We start from the raw sequence: 21,210 nt of genomic DNA, 5'->3' as shown, positions 1-21,210 counted from the left end.
CTTTTGCCTGTTAAAAATCTGTTCTACATAAAATGCACAAATAAACATGTGATCACAGATCAGAACGAAAAGGAGGATGCTAGCAGGATCCCAGAAACTCCTCTTGTGCCTTTCCAGTTATACCCTCTGTCACCCCCAGAAGTAAATAGCCTTCTATTCTATAATGATCACTCCCCTGCTTTCTGATAGATTTTTCACCTAATTTCATATTCTAAACAATATCCTTCAGTATTACCTGCTCTTGCATGTTTTAGCAATAGGAATCCTATATTCCTTATTCTTCTGTCTTGGTTTTTTCCTTACATTTTTGCCTGTAGGTTTCATTCAGGTTGTGGCATGCAGCTGCAGTTCATATAGTATGCAGTTACATGAACACCTCACTGTTTAGTCACCTATTCTACTGCTAATAGACATTTGGGGTGTCTTCATTTTGGGGCTATTGTGAACAAGGCTGCTACGAACATTCATGTGCACAGGTTTGTTTTGTCTAATGAGGTTTAGCTTAAGATTCTCTTCTTAAACCAGTCCATTCAGACTGAAATGATTGAGACCATAAGGAATTGGTGTGGTGTGGACTACTTTTTACTTGTAGAGCTGTGAAGAGCCTCATGTTAATTAACTTGTGTTGTTTTAATTATTTTGTGTGTGTGACTCACCCATATAGATCAGAAGATATAAAAGGACATTTGGATTTATAGGAACAAGAACAACAGTATCTTAAACAATTGCTCTTTTGAGTAGTGCTGAAATACTGATTATGATCTGATGACTTTCCTAGGTCCCAGCTACTTTCTGGGAATTGGGCCCCTCATTTCCCACTGCAGGTTCCTCTGGATGGGGATCGGCAGTGCCTGCAATTACTACAACAAGATGTATGGAGAATTCATGAGAGTCTGGGTATGTGGAGAGGAAACCCTTATTATTAGCAAGTAAGTCTCAATAATTGGAGAAATACTTTAAAAATCAAGGTTGGGATATTTCCTATTAAAAAGCAAACTCATTTTGATATTTTGCCATCTTTGTTTCCAATGTCTTTACTACTTAAATAAAGATGAGTGATTACCAGGTTAAAAATCTAACACTTGAGACAAACAGAATAATTGGGTTTTGCTTGAAACCTGAGGCATATATAATGAATTCTGGAAAGACTGGAAATTATTCAAAATATCTCTGAGCAGGGAATGTGGAAACCTAGAATACAGAGGATTTGGTTTTGACAAAACACTTGAAGGAGAGGTGTTATCTTTTATACTTCCCTAAGATTTTGGTCTTAACTGTAGAAGTAAGCATGAAAACAAATGAACAAATAGTAATAAAAAAACAAATACCTGAGGGGAGCGGAATTCTGATTGCATCAATTTGCTGATGTGTTTCTAATGCCAACAGGAGGGTAGACAGCAGACGAAGAAGGCGTTCTTCTCTTTACAGAATGCTGCTGTCCTAAAGTGACTGTCAGTGTGCTGGTAAAAGCAATGGTATTCTCCTGCTCCATTACATTTTCCAGATAACTGGTAGACTGAGTTCACTTCAGTGTTAACAAAATATGGATCAACTAAAGAACTAGCTTTGTGAAATATTAGTTTTCTTACTGACTGATCATAGAAAATGAAGCATTTAAAATAAAGCACATATCATAGATGTTCAGCTACTTTGCTAGAATTTAGCAAAGCTAACTGCCAGAATGTCTCATTAATGAGATTTTATATTTATAATCCCTGACAAAGATTTACTCAGAAACTAAGACTGACCAGGGTATTTTACTTATTTATTAGAATTGTTTCTTCAGATACATAGACTATTGCCCAGAAATAAGTGAAGCATTTCTGGAAACTACATTGGCTTTTTTTCATGCCATATTATACATCATTTCTGAAAATACCATGGTAAACACAAAGCCTGAATACTTTGAACCAAATACTTGAAAGAAGGGAGGAGGGGAGAAAAATATGTTATCCTTTCAAATATTTCTACCTATCCAAGAATGTTATTTTGAACCAAACTAATTCCTCAATCGTTGCCTGGGTGTTTTCCCATTTCATTCAGTTTGCTGTTGTAAGAGTCTTAATAGTAACTAAGACAGACCATGTTTATATAACTAAACATGTTTATACAGCTTCAGCGGAAATGTCATTTTGGGTGGAAATGTCATTTCACTGGGTTAAAGTCAAACACCCCAGTACAGTGGTTCTCAGACTGTGGTCCCCTGACCAGCAGTAGACACATCTGGCTTTCCATCCTTGGTCCCTCCCTGACACTCTAAATGAGAAAATCTGGGGTCGGGGCCCAGGGATCTTTGTCCATGAGGCCTCCAGGTCATTCTGAGGCACACTCCAGTTTGAGACTCACTGCTCTAATGGTGAGAATATAGGTGCTCTTAGGTTCTACTCCTCTTGGTGTATTGAGCTCTGCTTAGCCAAATTTAAATGAATTTGACATGTTCTCACTTTCAGAATCATTACTTCACTCATTTTTGCAGCCAATTTTGAGTCTCAAAATTGTCCTGGAACAGATGACTATTGAGCTTGGGGGACTGGGACACTACCTCCTGCTCTTTGATCTCCCAGGGCAGCAAGTTGCCTTCCAGCCCTCCTCAAGTCAGCATCTGCCTGTCCCTCAGATACAGGTGAAGGGACCCACAGGATATTTATCCAAAAGGATGACACCTGCAGCCCGGGATCTAGAGCAGTGCTTCTTGTCTTGGCTTTACATCAAAGTCACCCAGGGGGCTGTTCAACATCCCAATGCCCAGGTCACATCCCAACTTTTATAGTCTCTTGATGGGGGGACCCAGGCATTGATGGTGTTTAGAGCCCTCCAGGTAATTCCAATATGCTGCAGACTGGAGGGAGGAGAGGAGGTAAGAAGCTCCCAGGACAGAGGGCTTTTCCCTTCAGTATGGGGAAATGCTGAAGCAGGTTGGAGTGGATTCATCTAATTTTCTCCCTCTAAGGTCTAGGTCAGGTGATGGAGGTGCAAGACTAGACCTGGAGGGAAGAATGAAGCACCTGAGAAAGGATCAGATGACCAGGACAGAAACAGCTCATAGACAGTAGATACTCAGATCCCCAGAATAATGCCCAGGAGCCTCACAGGCAATTCCTGAAACAGGATCCTTGTCACAGCACGTGCCATCTGACCAGTCTGCACCTTACAGGAATGTGACCTTACTGACCCTCAAACTGTCAGGTGCTTCCTTCACACTGAGGACACAAACAGCCTTCTGCCTGTGCCCAGCTCCATCTCTGCTCTCCCCGTTCTTCCCTAGTCCTGTCCTCACAGGCTCTTCTCTGGTTGGAGTCTCTGTGTTCTCTATAATTGCCTCTGAGCCGCTCGATTTTGTTGTTAAGGGCTGAGCTCCCCACAGGAATAGGACGTGTTTGTCCCCATCTCCTTCCCTCGCTGCTCTTCAGATCCTTCCAGAACTTCCTGTACCTCTTGAAGAGACCCCACTGGACCCCAGAAAGCTTTTTCTTTGAATAATATGCCAGGTCTTTTCTCTTCAGAAAGTTTGATATCTGTCATCATTACAACTGTGCTGAGATTATGGCCCAACTTTTCAATTCAGCTTAGTTCTGAAGTGGTTGGGGCTGCAGAACTTTGGGTGGGGGGAGAGTCAGGCACCAGGGCTGCTGGGCTTCTGCCTGAGCAGCTGGGGGGCGGGGGAGGCATCTGATCATCTGTAGGTAAAGTGTGCACAGTTCCCCAGGCAGGGTGCTGTAAATAATGAGGGGCCACAGACACTTCGTGCCCTAAGTATATATTGGTGTTTGCAAGAATATCAAAAAGAAGAACATGGGTAGCATCAATAAGGGAGTAGCACTTAATACGCTAACAGGGGTCAAATTGGCCCATCTGCTACCAGTTTAAATACTATTGTTATAGTGTTTATATATCTGTTTTAATAGTGCATAAATTTATCCCCATGTTGTGGGATTTTTATGGTAAAACTCAGATAGTTCCAGGCAAACCAAGATGGCAAACCCACACTATTATCAGGTAAATATGTGCTGTATAAAAGATGAGGTGGGTGGAACATCTTTCGGATGGGGAAAAATCAGGATTCCATTTCAGATATGTTGACTTGACTTGCCTAGTACCACTGAATGGGATATTAAGAAGGAAGTTCTGACCATCCAGACCTTCTACTGTAGTCATAAACTAGCAAAGGAGCTGAGGAGGAGAGCCAGACAGAAAAGGGAAAACCAGGAGAGTGTGGTGGTCTGAAAGCAAGATGAGGAATGCGTGGCAGGGAGGATGGAACTGTCAAGTATCCAGATAGTGCCACAAGACTAGACAGAGATGTGAGCATTGCATTTAGCACCAGGGAGGTTAAGGGTGACCTTGACAAGGGGAGTTTCAGTGGAGTTCTGGGGGCAAAATGTGGCCACTGTAGAGAATGGGAGAGAAGAATTGGAGGTGGCAGGTACAAACTCTTCAAGGAGTTTGTCCTAAAGGAGGCAGAGAAATAGAATAAGGTTGAAAGGGGTATTTGGTCCAAGTCTTTTTGTTTGCTAAGATACAAGATACTATGACATGTGTGCTTTGATGATAATGAAGAGTCACAGAGGAAAACCATCGATGCAGCAGAAAGGAGGAGTGTGCCAGGTGAGATGACAAAGAGGTTCAGGTGACATGTGGAATTGGCCTTGAATAGGGACATGGAAGTTCATCCCCAGTAACAGAAGTGAAGTTGAACATATGGCACTGATCCTGATGGTTGGACTTGCTTCTGTTTTCTCATTAAAATAGGAAATCAAGCCTCTATGTGTGTGTTAGTGGTGTCCAACTCTTTGCGACCCTATAGACTGTAGCCTGCCAGGCTCCTTTGTCCATGGGATTCTCCAGGCAAGAATACTGGAATGTGCAGCCATTCCCTTCTCCAGGGGATCTTCCTGACCCAATCAAGTCTGTAGTTGAGATTAAAGGTGAGGAAGTAGAACAGTGAAGAGAGGAGGCAGGATATAACAGTCATAGAGGAGACAAGAGCATGATTGGACTCAGGAAATGTACTAGATTGGGCAACTGCACCATGGGCCCATTTGAATTTAACTGAGACTCCTTCTGTGTGTGTGTGTGTGTGTGTGTCTTTGTGCATCTATGGTTTTTCCCTGGCCCCATTCAGCTGCCAGGTGCAAGCAGACTAATCTAAGAGTTGGCTTTAGCAGGGTTGAGATTTTACCAGGGAACGAGGACAAAGTAAGTAGAGGTCCAAGGAGGTGAGGATGCATGACAGGCAGAGACTTTAATGATAAACAAGAAATATTTTCCCAACTTTTTAGTAAGAAAAGTTCAAATGAACAAGAACGTTAGAAGAACAATCTCCGAACAATCTCCCTACTTTTTGTCCCCTGACCTTAACCTTCTGAAGAAACCATGTCAGTTGTCTTACAGGATGCCCCACATTCCATATGCCTTTCATTGTCTCATTATGGTGCATTGAACATACTCTTCTATTCCTGGTATTGCTTATAAACTGAACACTAGGTTTATAAGCTCAATTCAATTCAGATTAACTGTTTTGTAAGAGTATTTTCCTGTTTAGTCCTAGATACTTCATATTGCATCATAATCGGGAGCCCAGGGAAGGTGGTCCCATATTATGAATACTAAATCTGATCAGCTTAGGGTCGTTGCAGTCAGGTCTCTGTTATATTCATTTTCTCTTGCAGTGACCTCAGTATTAGAGCTGCATAAGATTATTAGAGGGCAAAGGACAGGGAAAATGTGGTAAGACTAATGGAGTGTGAGTGACAGGCACAGAACAGGTGTACAGGAAGCAAGTGTTTTTGAATGTTTGGTACCAGTTGTTCCATTGATTATCTCCCCATATTTCTAGTACTCATCAGTCTTGAACCTCACCATGGGTCTGTGAGTTCTTTAAACTCAGAAGGGAGATCTTTTTTTTTTTTTTAACCACCTAAATTTCTTTTTTACCACCTAAACTGACTTCCTGACTACTTTTCATTCTGAAGAGACAAAACATTTGCCTTCTTTGGAGATAGCTTTTGACTTCGGTCATGTTTTGAGAAGAATAACAACTCCAGGGACCAGGCATCTTAAACTACCCAGTATCCTTTCTGAGCTTGGGGACTCTGGTCTCTTCTCAGTGGTGAGAGGCCCTCACTCTCTCAGTCAGTCAATCAATGTAACATCCCCCTTACCTAGTGTTACAGCCGGTACAATTATGGGAAGGAGGTCTCCTCTGTCCTCCTAAATGTCAGGAGAGCTCTGGGCTGAGGTCCTTAGCGCCTCACCAACCTTCCCTTCTTCGCTCTCCTGATTTACTCTGGTTAGATAAGACCAGCCTACTTTTGATAAGTGATCTTGTTTTAAACTGCTTGTCTTTAGTCACACTTTCCTTGCTGTGTGTATCACCTCTGTCTTGCCTGCATGTGCGTGCTAAGCTGCTCAGTCATGTCTGACTCTTTGTGACCCTATGGACTGTAGCCCGCCATGTTCCTTGGTCCATGGGATTCTCCAAGCAAGGATACTGGAGTGGGTTGCCATGCTCTCCCTGAGGGGATCTTCCCAGCCCAGGGATAGCTTGTATCTCCTGCATTGACAGGTGGGTTATTTACCACTAACACTACCTGGGAAGCATTCTTTGCCAAGTCAGAGCCTCTGTCTCAGGATAAGTAAGATATTGGTGCCCCTTAAAGAACACATTGCCTTTAAATGGTAGCTCTTTATTAACCGGCATTTAGTTGGATTGATTTGGGATTTCTTACTCTCTTTTTTTAAATTGATGAGGTAGTTCCTCAAAACATATGGAAAGACCAATATCTTTTATGAAATATGCCAAAGCTCTAGGAGTCAGAGTAGAAAAATACTGTTCTGCCTGTTTCCTAATTAAAATGTGTATACTAGTTTGTGAATAATGAGGAAATAAATTGCTTGCTTTCTGCTTTAATTATAGAATGAGGAGGGGGAAGATGAGAAAGCTAGAGGCCTAAAATCTTTTAATTAATAAGAGTTTCAGTCCTTTTATACCATGACATTTCCACACAGGACAAAATTTGGCTAGTTGGTTAAACTAATTCCCTGAAACACAAATAGAAGCATCTGGATATTTGGTTTTTTGCTTTTATAGTTGCTAGGAAGAGAAAAACTTACCCAAAACTTAGGATAATTTGATTAATATTATCTGGGATTAAATCAAGAATATATGTGACTTAGAGAGTATTTTGGTTTGAAAATAAGATTTTGTTCCTAAAATATATATCAAGTAAATTCATTCATATGATAATTTTGTTTTCATCTCATAGCACTGCCATTATTTCAGGGGCTTTCTTTTAAAGTTTAAATGGGATCTTGAAATCCATCACAGATGTGTGGGTTTGGCTAGTACTTAGCCCACCACCTAATCTACTCAGTTGGAGCTGAGCTCCTTTGGCCCAGGGTCTTCTATGGCAATATGTTCTCACAGGCATTCACTGAACAACCTCATTAGAGATAAGTCATCCTTTCAGGAGCCAATTGCAACTTGGAGCGAGAGGACCACTCTAGCCCACTGGAAGAATAAATGCATAGGGTATAGTAGCCACTCCCAATCTTTGAGTGTTGTCTGTTCAGAAAACAGCCATAGTAGGAGAATTTGCAGTTGAGAAACAGAATTTTAGTATAGAAGGAAGGATGAGCCAAAGTAGTAGTGAATACATGAAAATCTGTACAATATTAAGCACCAAAATAAGGGAGAAAATAACATCTAAAGTAAAGCTAACATCAGAAATAAGTTATGCGTCTAGAATTTGCACAATTGAGCACTGTGTGATTCTTTCCAACTTCTATCCCCTGCACACCAGAAAAATTCCAGATTCTCCCTCTTTTGCAATGTCAAAAAGATGTTTATAAATATATCCTAGGGATTTTACTGGCAGTCCAGTGGTTAAGACTTCACCTTCCAATGCCTGTGGTGTGGGTTCCATCCCTGACAGGGGAGCTAAGATCCCACACGCCTTGCAGCCAAAAGAATCATGACATAAAACAGATACAATATTGTAACAAATTCAATAAAGACTTTAATAATGGTCCACATCAAAAAAAAATTTTTGTTTAAAAATATATTTACTTTCCTGTTATAACGTGCATATTTTCCTTTATTCCTCTGCTCAAATGTTTGATCCCTTTCTGATGTCATGATCTGTGTCTCTTCTGAATTCCACTCTGGCCTTGGACACATGGAATAGTGGGAAAGCTCTAGAAGGTCTATTTTAACTTCCCTAGCAGACTTGAGCAGATTGGCTCTTGAGCCCCAAATTTAAGGGTTATATCATTTTAGCTCTGCCTCTGGCAGCTCCTCACCAGAGCACACAAAGTGGGCATCTTTTATACACATTCTGGCTTCTGTCTTGTAAATACTGCTGAAGCACAGACTAATACTGGTTCACCCTGCACTGACTTTCTTCATGTCTCCAGCAGCTGCACTGCAAAAAACCTCTACTTCTCTCCTCACCACTCTGTCCCTCTTTTTAATTTCCAAACTCTGCTTCTTTTTTCTGATTATCTCTGTGAAAAAAAAGGCTGTCAATTTGAAGATACTCAAGTGGAAATTTTTTGAAGTTTCAGAAACATATAAGGAGGAAAGTCACTCTGCTATGCTTATGTGTCACTAAGATGTATTTACACTTGGCCATGTGGTCCACATATAAATACTGTGTGACATAAACCCTGTAATCTGAAGAGCCTGTTGTCCTGCCCTACAGAGGGGTCTGGGTAACAAGCTTGGAACAGCTGTGCTAGCACAGGGAGGTGGAAGGTGGTACATGAGACCTAAGGTTGGTCCAGTGATTTGTGTAAGCTTTGTATAGGGTGAGATTTATGCTGAGATTTTTTTTTTCCCTCTGATGGGCAAGGCTGAGTGAGGTGGTAATCCTGTCTGCTGATGACTGGGTTTGTATTTTTGCTTTGTTTGTTGTTTAGATGAGGTGTACTTCCCTGGTAGCTCAGATGGTAAAGCGTCTGTCTACGATGCAGGAGACCCAGGTTTGATCCCTGGGTTGGGAAGATCCTTTGGAGAAGGAAATGGCAATCCACTCCAGTACTATTGCCTGGAAAATCCCATGGACAGAGGAGCCTGGTAGACTACAGTCCATGGGGTCGCAAAGAGTCGGACACGACTGAGCGACTTCATGTACGTACATGTACGTAGATGAGGTGTACTGCACAGGGTGCTAGTGGGGGCTGGGTGATGCCAGGTCTCGTATTCCAGCGGTGTCCTTTGTGTGAGTTCTCACTATTTGATACTCCCTAGGGTTAGTTCTCTTTAGTCTAGGGTCTTGGAAGTCAGTGCTCCCACTCCAAAGGCTTAGGGCTTGATCTCTGGTCAGGAACGAAGACTCCACAAGTGGTTTGTTATGGCATTAAGTGAAATTAAAATAAATACCCCAAAATGAGAAACCAAAGATGAACCCCAGACAAATGACAGTTACAAAATCAGGCAAATAATAATTATGATAATGGAATATACACCTATACGTACACACCCATAAGCAAAATCAAAACAGTCCAACAAAAACAAAGTACAGTAGATTGATCTGGTGAACAAAGGAAATACTTATATCTACCAGTTAAGAACAAAACTAACTAAAGCACAAGCTGGAAAACAAAACTAAAGCACAGTGCCAAGTGGGGAATAAAACAATGGAAACAAAACTAACAAATACATTGAGAGGAAAGGAAAGAAAGAAAAGAAAGAAAGAATAGGTATGCAAAGTTAAATAGAGGTAGATAAAGAAGATTTATATACATTAAAGATTAACTGCAAGGGGAAAAGAACAGTAGGAAAAGCAAATAAAGGGATAATGTAGAAAAAATAATAATAGGTTTAAAAATTAAAATTAATAAAAGGAGGGAAAAAAAGGAAGAAGAAAAAAAAAAAGGCAAACTCCATAGAACTGCAAAAACCCAATGGAGAGGCAGAGGTTTATAACAACAATAAAAAATGTGACTGAGAAAAAAAAGCTCAAAAGCTTAATTAGATTTCATAGTGTCAATAAAATCAACAACTACAACAGAGGGGGGTAGGAAGGGGGAAAAAAAAAAAGAAAATTAAAAAAAAAAATCCAAAGAATCTACAGAACAAATCAAAACATAAGAATAATAAATGTTTTTCTTGAGTCACTGCTGTCAGAGTCCTTTCCCTCGCTGGGAGTCACAGTCCGCCTCACCTCCCTAGGATGCCCTCCCACACTGTGCTGATCTCTGGACCTGCTGTGGGGCAGCTCAGATTCTAATCTGGTCCTATTCCTGTGTGTTCTTTTCTCCAATGTCCACAGCTATCAGAACTAGTGCGTTTTCTTTTGTGGGAGCTCTCAATGACCTTTTATATATTTCACAGACACAGAGTCTGCCTAGTTGATCATGTGGATTTAATCTGCAGCTTGTACAGCTGGTGGGAAGGTTTTGGGTCTTCTTCCTTAGCTACACTGCCCCTGGGTTTCAACTGTGGTTTTATATCCACCTCTGCATGTGAGTCATTCATTGGGGTTTGCTCCGGAGGCTGCACTGGAGGACTTGAGTCTGTCCCTGTGAGGGCCAGGTGTGGAGGTGGAGCAGCTGTTTGGATTGCAGGGGTTCCGGCGGCACCAGGTGCTCAGGAGAGTTGGCAGCTAGGACAGAAGGAAATATAGAGTTCTAGAAGGGTATGGCAACCAGTATTGGCCAATACGCTCCAGTATTCTTGCCTGTAGAAACCCCCTGAAAGAGAAGTCTGACAGGCCACAGTCCACAGGGTTGCAAAGAGCTGGACATGACCAAGCAACCCTGCATGCTTAGACACAAGACTTTTGTTGCCTGTGGCAGCTTTGCCCCAGTAAGGGTTGAGTGTGAAGGTGGCGCAGCTGCTTGGCTTGCAGGGACCCTGGCAGCGCCAAATGTGCAGGGACACAGACTGCCTCCACTGCAGGAGTTCTTGCCCTATCAGAGTCTTTTTTTGAGCCTCTTGTAACTGGCAATTGGAAGGCCTCTTTGGCCAGTCTTTCTCCATAGTTCTGCCCATTCAGGCATTTAGAGGGCTCCCTTGCCTGGGGTCCTCCTCTGTTGTTCCGCACGTCAGACACATAGACGTGGCTGGGCTCCTACTCTGTAGATCAGCATGTCAAGCACTTAAAGGGGCACCCTGGGTAGGATCCTACTCTGTAGTTCAGTACATCAGGTGTTTGATGGGCCAGCCTCTCTATTGTTCAGCTGAGGATGCGAGTTTTGCATGGTTCTAGAAGCCAATGGCACCCCACTCCATTACTCTTGCCTGGAAAATCCCATGGACGGAGGAGCCTGGAAGGCTGCAGTCCGTGGGATCGCTGAGGGTCAGACACGACTGAACGACTTCACTTTCACTTTTCACTTTCATGCATTGGAGAAGGAAATGGCAACCCACTCCAGTGTTCTTGCCTGGAGAATCCCAGGGATGAGGGAGCCTGGTGGGCTGCTGTCTTTGGGGTCTCACAGAGTCGGACATGACTGAAGTGACTTAGCAGCATACATTATTTTATGCTGGTCAGGTACTCTTGTCTGCTCTCAGCTGGTGTTCTGCGTGCATTTCTGTGTCTGAAGGTGTATTCCTGATGTATCCGTGAAGAGAGATGTACTCCACGTGCACCTACTCCTCTGCCATCTTGTCCTCCTAAAATTTTTTATTGAAGTATAGTTGATTTACAATGTTTTGTTAGTATCAGGTATACAGCACCACTTTAATTGAAGAGACTGTCTTTTCTCCACTGTATATTCTTGCTTCCTTTGTCATAAGCTAATTGACCATAGGTGTATGGGTTTATTTCTGGGCTTTCTCTCCTGTTCCATTGATCCATATGACTTTTATTCCAGTATCACACTATTTTGACTACTGTAGCTTTGTAGTACGGAGAAGGTGATGGCACCCCACTCCAGTACTCTTGCCTGGAAAATCCCATGGACGGAGGAGCCTGGTAGGCTGCAGTCCATGGGGTCGCTAAGAGTCGGACACGACTGAGCGACTTCCCTTTCACTTTTCACTATCATGCATTGGAGAAGGACATGGCAACCCACTCCAGTGTTCTTGCCTGGAGAATCCCAGGTTCGGGGGAGCCTGGTGGGCTGCTGTCTATGGGGTCACACAGAGTCAGACACAACTGAAGCGACTTAGCAGCAGCAGCTTTGTAGTATACTCTGAAGTCAGGAAGCCTGCTTCCTCCAGCTCCATTTTTATTTCTCTAGATTGCTTTAATTACTCAAGGTATTTTGTGTTTCCAAATTAAAAAATTTTTAGTTTCTAGTTCTGTGAAAAATGTCATTGGTAATTTGATAGGGATTACATTGAATCTGTAGATTGCCTTGGGTAGTATAATCATTTTAACAATATTCAATCTTCCAATCCAAGTACATGGGTATATCTTTCCATCTGTGTGGTCTTCAATTTAGTTCACCAGTGTCTTTAGTTTTCAGAGTACAGGTCTTTTGCCTCCTTAAGTAAGTTTATTCCTAGGTATCATATTTTCATTGATGTTATTGTAAATGGTAGTGTTTCCTTAATTTCTCTTTCTGATCTTTCATTGTTTGTGTATTTTTGCAATATCCACAAATCAATTGGTGTGGTATACCACATTAACACACTGAAGAGTAAAAACCATGTGATCATCTCAAGAGACACAGAAAAAGGTTTTGATAAAAATTAACAGCCATTTGTAATAAAAACTCACCAGAAAGTGGGCACAGAGGGAATCTATGTCAACATAATAAAAGCCATGTATAAAAAACCCACAGCAAACATACTCAATGGTGAAAAGCTGAAAGCTTTTTCTCTAAGATCAAGAAAAAGACAAGGATGCCCACACTTGCCATTTTCATTTGCTATAGTTTTGGAAATCCTAGCCACAGCAATCAGAGAAGAAAAGGAAATAAAAGAAATTCAAATTGGAAAAGAAGTAAAACTGTCACTTTTGGAGATCACATGATATTACACAGAAAACCCTATCCTTTCAATTATTAAATTATTTAAATGATTGATTTATACTTCCAATGCCATAGCCTAACTCATAAGCAGCCTTCATAAAAGAGCTTCTCACCAAAGTGAGCCTCTCTGCAGAAGAATTCTGTACTGCTGTCCTAAGATAATATTCTCCTCACATGTGGAGGCCCCATGATGCGTTCAGCTAGAATTTTTAAAAATTCTATAATACTCAGTGTCTTGTCATGCCCTAATTCTATTGGTATTGGAGGTAGGAAGCAAGCCCTGGAGGAGATCTGTGGGGAGGGGGGCTGCCTCCTTCCTACCTACTTGTTCCGAAGGCTGAGCCTAGGCTGTAAGAACTGGTCCAGGAGCGAGGGTAGAGGGCAGAGTAGTGCAAGAAGAACTGGGAAGTTGAAGGAAGCCTGGGGTATTGGCAAAGTCCCAGGGATGCCACATCAAGGGCTATCTAATGGCTCAACATATCCTACATCTTGGGAGAACTCTGTGACCCTCTAGACCCTGGTGATTCATGATGGATGCAGAGCCCCAAAAGAATTGCTGTCACCACCACAGAGAGCCTTCCAGGTCCACCCAAGTCAGTCAAGCTCAAGGCAGAGGTACCCAGGTATATCCTTCAGTTCCAGAATGATACCCCTGGAGGGACCAGGCCTGATTAGAGACTCTGGGGAATAGGTGGTACAAGGCAGAACTGCTGCTTCCAGACTAAAGTGATGAGACTTCAAATATTCCAGCATCTCCCAATCCTGAGATTCACCTCCCGGGGAGGGGAGAGAAGGGCACCACCTGGCTGCTTCAGGGCTGGAGGTTCTTGAAAACGTGGTGATATGGAGGGTGCAGTTTCTTACAGCCTTGCAGCTTTGACCACATTAATGGGTAATATTTTAGAGACTTGGTGTTAGAGAAGAAGGGCAAATAACAAATAACTCTGTGTGTGTTGTGTGTGTTGTTTGTTGATCTTTAGTGATGCCCAAACAGAGAGCTAGTAGTTAGAAATGTTTTAACTGGAGGAGGAGGTTCTTGTGCTAACACAAATACTTATTTAATCTAACACTAGAAATTATGCATTTTTGTCTAGATCAAATGCATTTGCTACAAGAGCCAACAGGTAGTCAAACTCATCATTTTGAGTTCTTGACCCTTAAAATTCAATACCAAGTTTTGCTTTTGCTGCAGGTCCTCAAGTATGTTCCACGTAATGAAGCACAGTCACTACATATCCCGATTTGGCAGTAAACTTGGGTTGCAGTTCATCGGCATGCACGAGAAAGGCATCATATTTAACAATAATCCAGCACTCTGGAAAGCTGTTCGACCTTTCTTTACAAAAGGTATTCAGGTGCCGGGTACATTCTGCTGCTTTGTCTATGAACATGTCTGTTTTGAAATCATTTTTAACTTCTTCTGCTTCATAGTTTTAAAATGGTTACAGCTAACATTCATTACTCATGTATTATATAGTAGGCACTATTTTAAACACTTAATTCTTAATTCCACAGCAACCCCAGGTGGTAAATAATAATACCACCTACATTTTGCAAATGAGAAAACTGAGGCATAAAGAGGTTAACTATCTGGCCCGATTTCCATCATTAGTAAATGTTAGCACAGAAGACAACCCCAGAGCCTACATATTTAACCACTTCGATCTGGTTCTTCCTGTTTCTACATCCATCTCATGGATTTAAAAAAGAATTGGCTCTTTATACACTTAATGTCACTTCAATTAAGAATTTAGTGTGTCAGCCATATTTCGGCCTTCCCTCATAGCTCAGTCGGTAAAGAATCTGCCTGCAATGCAGGAGACCTGGGTTCGATCCCTGGGTTGGGAAGATCCTCTGGAGGAGGAAATGGCAACCCACTCCAGTATTCTTGCCTGGAAAATCCCATGGACAGAGGAGAGGAGCTTGGTGGGCTACAGTCCATGGGCCGCAAGAGTCGGACACGACTTAGTGACTAAACCACCACCAGCCATATTTAGCATAGCCAACATGTTTGCTGAACCATTGGTTGACATCTCACATGTTTTAACAGAAAACAATTTGCAAATAACTTAGAGAATTTTAAAACTGTGAGTGGCTATATATGTCATTTCTTCCAGGCTCTGAGTTTTTTACTTAAGTAAATACATTTCTAGAGAGCTTGTGACTTTTCCCCAAGGCAACATAGCCAGATTATGGAATAGCAAAAGCTAGATTCCAAATATCTTTATCTAGTGTTTTCCCTCTTTACCATCTGCCACTGGAATTGAAGTCTTATAGTTTTATGGGTCAAAAGTCTGATGTGGGTCTCACAGGGCAATAATCAAGATACTGCTGCTGCTGCTGCTAAGTTGCTTCAGTTGTATCCGACTCTGTGCGACCCCATAGATGGCAGCCCACCAGGCTCCTCTGTCCCTAGGATTCTCCAGGCAAGAATACTGGAGTGGGTTGCCATTTCCTTCTGCAATGCATGAAAGTGAAAAGTGAAAATGAAGTCGCTCAGTCATGTCCGACTCTTAATGACCCCATGGACTGTAGCCTACCAGGCTCCTCCATCCATAGGATTCTCCAGGCAAGAATACTGGAGTGGGTTGCCATTTCCTTCTCCAATCAAGATACTGGGAAAACTATTCCTTTCTGGAGGATCTATGGAGAAAATGTTTCTTTGCCCTTTCCAGCTTCTAGAGGCTGCTCACATTCTTTGGCCCATGGCCCTATCAGTGATATTACATTCTGTTTATACATTTGAAATGTGGCTTCAAACTCTTGAACTTGAAGGAAAATCAGACATCAGCCTGGAACTGATATTCAAGGCCAATCCTTTCATGCAAAGGATTGATTCATGAAGGAATTAGCTGTCCCACTTGTGGATGTGACAGTCACCCAGAAAACAGCATCCCCACCTTCCATATCTCCAACTCCTTCCTTAAGTTAGAAATTATGCTGCCAACCCAAGCTTCCTTTTTATACATGGGTGGAAATGCTTAGAGTCTAGAACCACTTACAGGTCTCTTTCTTATTTGTAAAGTGTGTCTTCAGGGGCTCTGCAGTACAGCTGATTTGCTTTGTTTGAGCACTATGAATTTGACAGAAAATCTGAATAACAAAAGACATAAAAAAGCAATTACTCCTAAAGAAAACTCAAAGAAACTTAAAACAAGGAGAGAAATAATTTTAAGAGTTAAACTCTCAAGTTAGACCATCTACCATCATGACCCACTAGCTTCTAAGACAGTCAGGGACAAAGCAAAGGGAGAGAATAGAGCTAGTTAACTCTACCAGGTTTCATTCATTCCTCTATTTGACAAATACATTTGGAGACCCACCATGTACAATGGACTTGAAGTACAAAGCTAATAGGTTATCATTGCCCTGAAAGAGTGCACAGTTCTATGAGAAAGACTGCTCAAACAAGGATTTGTTTTGTTGTTATGACATTGATTGAGTACAATAAATGATTGCAGTTTGAAGAGAAACTAAGATTAAGAGAAAGTTCTATTTGGTAAGGGCTTCCCAACTGACTCAGTGGTAAAGAACCCACCTGCCAAGCAGGAAATGCAGGTTCGACCCCTCAGTCAGGAAGATCCCCTGGAGAAGGAAATGGCAACCCACTCCAGTATTCTTGCCTGGGACAGAGGAGCCTGGTTGGCAATAGTCCATGGTGTTGCAAAGAGTCAGACATACCTAGCGACTAAACAACAACAAAAACATTTGGTAATTTAGAAAATTAGCTGCGACCCCATGGACGGTAGCCTACCAGGCTCCACGGTCCATGGGATTTTCCAGGCAAGAATACTGGAGTGGGCTGCCATTTCCTTCTCCAGGGGATCTTCCCAAACCAGGGATCAAACCCAGGTCTCCTGCATTGCTGACAGACACTTTACCATCTGAACCACTAGGGGAGCCCAACCTATACCAAATAGTAAGCACCTTAGATCAAAACAGTAAGATCCAATTTAAATAGTTCTGTAGCAATATTCTGCCATCCAATGAAACATAAAATATCCTATTACCAAATCCAAATCTTCTTTAGAAGGGTATATAATAAACATGGAAAATCACAGATTTGTGATTTATAACCACAAGTATTACATAGTTCAATTGCAATCTCACAAATGATTTGTTATCATATGAAGAAAAGTATAATTTTGAATAGCCTGTTTTTAAAATATTTATTTTTTTCATTTTTAACCATAAATGTGATGACCTGCTGTAGAAAATTAAGAGAATACAGAGAAAGCATAAAGAAGAATATGAAAATTTCCACCCAGTTATTGAATAAAAATATGTGGTCAGTTAAGCTCCGAACATAAAAAGCCAAAATTGCCTGATTGCTGTGTGTCCTGGAGTTGGAGGTAGCTCACTCTGATGTTGTCCCCTTCAGCTTTGTCTGGCCCTGGCCTGGTGCGCATGGTGACCATCTGTGCTGATTCCATCACCAAGCATCTGGACAGGCTGGAAGAGGTCTGCAATGACTTGGGCTATGTGGACGTGTTGACCCTCATGCGGCGCATCATGCTGGACACCTCTAACATGCTCTTCCTGGGGATCCCCTTGGATGGTACTGAAATTTTCATTCTCATGACTTGACATTCAGCCTTTTACTAAACAGGGCATGAGAAGGATAATGAACTCATGGAAAGATACACTTTTTTGTACACTGTTCTTATTTAAATCTTTCCAAGTATTCCTAAAGTGTTTTCCTAGTATGTCTGCATCCTTTATTTATAAACTCTTAAATATTCATAGCAAGAGCCATCTTCTATTTCTTTTGTATCTCTTCTCATTGCTCTAGGAAATAGGATAATTCTACCCACAGCTGAAACTTAATAGATGTGATCATTTCATTTGGTCATAAATACATCCTACCACCAAACCTATGTATTCAACCATTACCAACCTTCTTTTGTATATGATATATATGCATACATACACACATACATACAAACCCATAGCCACATTCAATCTATTTAACTTTCTATGTATATATACAAACACACACACATAAATATACACTTACACCTCTCCCTCAAAGCCACTAAGTATGAAAACTTTGAGCTGATGCTGCTTAAAATGATGATGATAACTACCATAAATTTAGTATCTACAATGTGCCAAGTAGTATAAAAAATTGCTTCACATAAAGCTTGTGATTTAGCATTTATAACAATCCTGGCAAGATTTCTCACTCAAGAAGATGCTTTCCTCATTATATTATAGAAACAAACATTAAACACATCCATTTAACTCTACCACCAACAAAAAAAACCCCAAACATTAATCACGTGGACTCATTCCATTCTGCTGTTGTCAGCTTAAAGAAATTTCTCCCGGTTTGATTTCTAACAGTGTTCACTGATTCATACATTCATTCAACTAATATTTATCAATTGCGTATTTTATGGCAGGTTTAGGTTCTGGGGTTACAGCAATGAACTAGATAAAGTCCTTGCCTTCAAAGAGTGTACATCCCAGTGGCCATATGAAGAGTAAACAAGTTACTGTCTAGTAATATTTTAGGCAATAATAAGTGCCTTGAAAAAAAAAAGTAGGGCAAAGGGCTAGAAAGTGAAGGGGGGCAATTGGAGACAAGCCAAAACTATAGTGGAGAGAAGGGGTGATCAGGAAGGTCTCTGATCCTCTGATGTGGAATGGACATCTGAACAAAGCCCCAGATGAAGTTTAGCCCTGAACCCCCTGCAGATCTGAGGGAAGAACATCACAGGAATAAGAACAAGGCATGATTTTCACTCTTGCCCACACCAACTGAGCTATCACACCTGCTCCCTGATCTACCACATTTGGACAAGCAAACAAATGATAAGTCCTCCCTTCCTTTTCTCCACTCTCCTTGTCTCCTGTCTCCACTCTTTAATTATTTCTTTCAAGAGGACATTATAGTCTGATTGACATCAGGATGGGTGTCTCATTCACTCTGAGGACCTTAGTCACAGCCTCTTGTCTGAACTCCTTTCAGACAGGCACTGTAGAAGTCCTATTTGCCTGTCCCACACACTCCTAAGGACTGACAGTTACCTATTTTAGAAGTCCCTTCTCCTTGATTCCCAAACAGCCTTGACTCTTAGGAGGGGTAAGGAAAAGTGCATTGTACAACTCTCTGTTAACTTATGGATGCAGATTTTGTTGCTAAGAGCCTGCATAATCCATACAGAGTTATGTGTATTTCCACCTGCTCACTGGGTCCTTGTTAAATTCTCAATGGTCCTGGGGGACACGGTGCACCAAAGAGGAAAGGACATGGCCCTGAGGTCAGATAGGACTGGGCTGCAGCCTAAGAGCTGCCAGCCACACTGGCTGTATGCTGTTGGGCAAACTTCTTCATTTCTATGAATTGCAGCTTCTGCATCTGCACAATGAGGACATTCTCACTCCCTTCGCAAGACTCTAAGGATGAAATGAAGTTTCTTTGTAAAGCACCTTACCCTGCACCTGGTGTTTAGCAGTTGAAAATACATGTCTCTTCCCTTCCCTTGTGTATAATTTGAGAAAAGCAGTGTTTTTTCTTTTCTCTAGTATTCAATGTAATTCAAGAAAATCAATTAAGAACTGACTGTTCAGGAGACTTAGGATAAGGCATTGAAGACTACAACATAAATTCTACACTCTGAACTGAAATATAAGCAGAAGAATGGCAAGGCTTTTTGCCTTTGGTACCAAATTGAGGCCATAATAGCATTAATTACTTTTTATTTCCCATGGTCAGGAAAACAGAAGGTGTTGGAGGCTCAGCCAAAGAGAAGCATGTGAGATTCTAAGCTGGATCTCTACCATAAACATGAAAACTGGCAAATCTCTGGTTAACTTGGCCATTTAGGTGCTAAAGTAGAATGAATTAGTGTTGATTTCTTTGGTGACATTCACGTGGCTGTAACACCCACTGAAGACAGAACTTTGTCCTGCTTAGAGTCCAAGATGCTAGGAGAGTCTACAGGGGATCTTCTTTCATCAGCATACCCTTCTTGGACTCATATTTTTGCTCATCTGCTCTGATGTTTTTGCAGAAAGTGCCATCGTGGTTAAAATCCAGGGGTATTTTGATGCATGGCAAGCTCTCCTTCTCAAACCAGACATCTTCTTTAAGATTTCTTGGCTGTGCAGAAAGTATGAAAAGTCTGTGTAAGTAACACATTTTGGAATAATTATTGATGAGACTGATTTGTGTGTGTCTCAGATATATCTGGCCTCTTTGGCAAGCTTTCTCGTCCCCAGAACCACAGGGAGCTGTTGATTAAGATGCTGGTGAAGCACTTCTTACAGCGCTTTGGGCACATGTGGCCAGACCACAGCGGAAAGGCAGCCTTTGGCCCAGGGATGCTTTTCATCTAGGAAGCTAAGAACCCCAAATCTAGAACTAGGACACTGCAGTGTGTTTTGAGTTGAAGACAAAAGGGTTGGCTGAACCTATCATTATTATTTGTCAAAATTTTCTTTTCATGTCTAGAAAAATGGAAACATGAAATCATTTATTGTATTACATTGAAACAATTTAATTTAATGCAACTTGTAAGAATTGACAGTAGTCACAAAAGAATTTTTTCATGATGAACTTTTATAAGGTGTGTTTTTTTTTGTTTGTTTAATTATACATCTTATGTCTTGGGAGATCCTAAAATTGTCATTAAATGGCTTTGCCTTGGTCTCAGACTAGTCTAGCAGAAGACTGGACAAATGCCCAATGCCTGCTGGATAATCATTGGGTTTTTAGGTGCAAGTGTTGTTGTTGTTTAGTCACTAAGTCATGTCAAACTCTTTTGCAACCCCATGGATTATAGCCCACCAGGATCCTCTGTCCATGGGATTTCCCAGGCAAGAATATTGGAATGAGTTGCCATTTTCTACTCCAGGGGATCTTCTTGACCCAGGGATCAAACCTGTGTCTCCTGCTTGGCAGGCAGATTCTTTACCATTGAGCCACCAGGGAAGCTTCAGTGTATAAGTTGCCAGCCACTAAACATGCCACCTCTAACCACCAATGGAAAACCCAGGGGATTTAGAGGTAGACAGACCTGATTTGTATCCTATCTCTACCACTTAGTAACCAAATGGTCTTGGGAAGTTCTTTAAAATAAAATATAACCTACTTTCCAGGGTGGGATATGAGTTAATGAGATCCTCTACGTAGGTCAATCAGCACAGGGCATGACACGTAGGCGACAATAAACATGTTAGCTGTCTTCATACCTCTGTTCATATCTTACTCAGATGTCCAGACTGTCTTAAATTCTCCAACTCTTAAAGTTCCTAAACTTGGTTGAAGAGCTAACTTCA

The 21,210-nt window shown here is 41.5% G+C and overlaps 1 protein-coding gene and 1 non-coding gene across 2 annotated transcripts in view; both read left to right on the top strand.

Annotated features, from left to right (window-relative positions):
- LOC102277416 (aromatase) overlaps nt 1–21,210 on the top strand; it is a 33,868-nt gene that overhangs the window by 2,692 nt on the left and 9,966 nt on the right. The window contains exons 2-5 of the mRNA XM_005900467.2: nt 779–929; nt 14,117–14,271; nt 17,306–17,482; nt 19,944–20,058. Of these exons, the coding sequence (XP_005900529.2) occupies nt 779–929; nt 14,117–14,271; nt 17,306–17,482; nt 19,944–20,058 (598 nt within the window). The remainder of the gene's footprint in view (nt 1–778; nt 930–14,116; nt 14,272–17,305; nt 17,483–19,943; nt 20,059–21,210) is intronic.
- Nucleotides 8,932–9,003, top strand: TRNAR-ACG (transfer RNA arginine (anticodon ACG)). The gene has a single exon. It is a non-coding gene; the product is annotated as a tRNA-Arg (tRNA).

The sequence above is a fragment of the Bos mutus genome, chromosome 10 (assembly GCF_027580195.1).
Source record: "Bos mutus isolate GX-2022 chromosome 10, NWIPB_WYAK_1.1, whole genome shotgun sequence".
In the NCBI taxonomy this organism is placed as follows: Eukaryota; Metazoa; Chordata; class Mammalia; order Artiodactyla; family Bovidae; genus Bos; species Bos mutus.
This window is presented reverse-complemented; position numbering and strand designations above follow the sequence as displayed.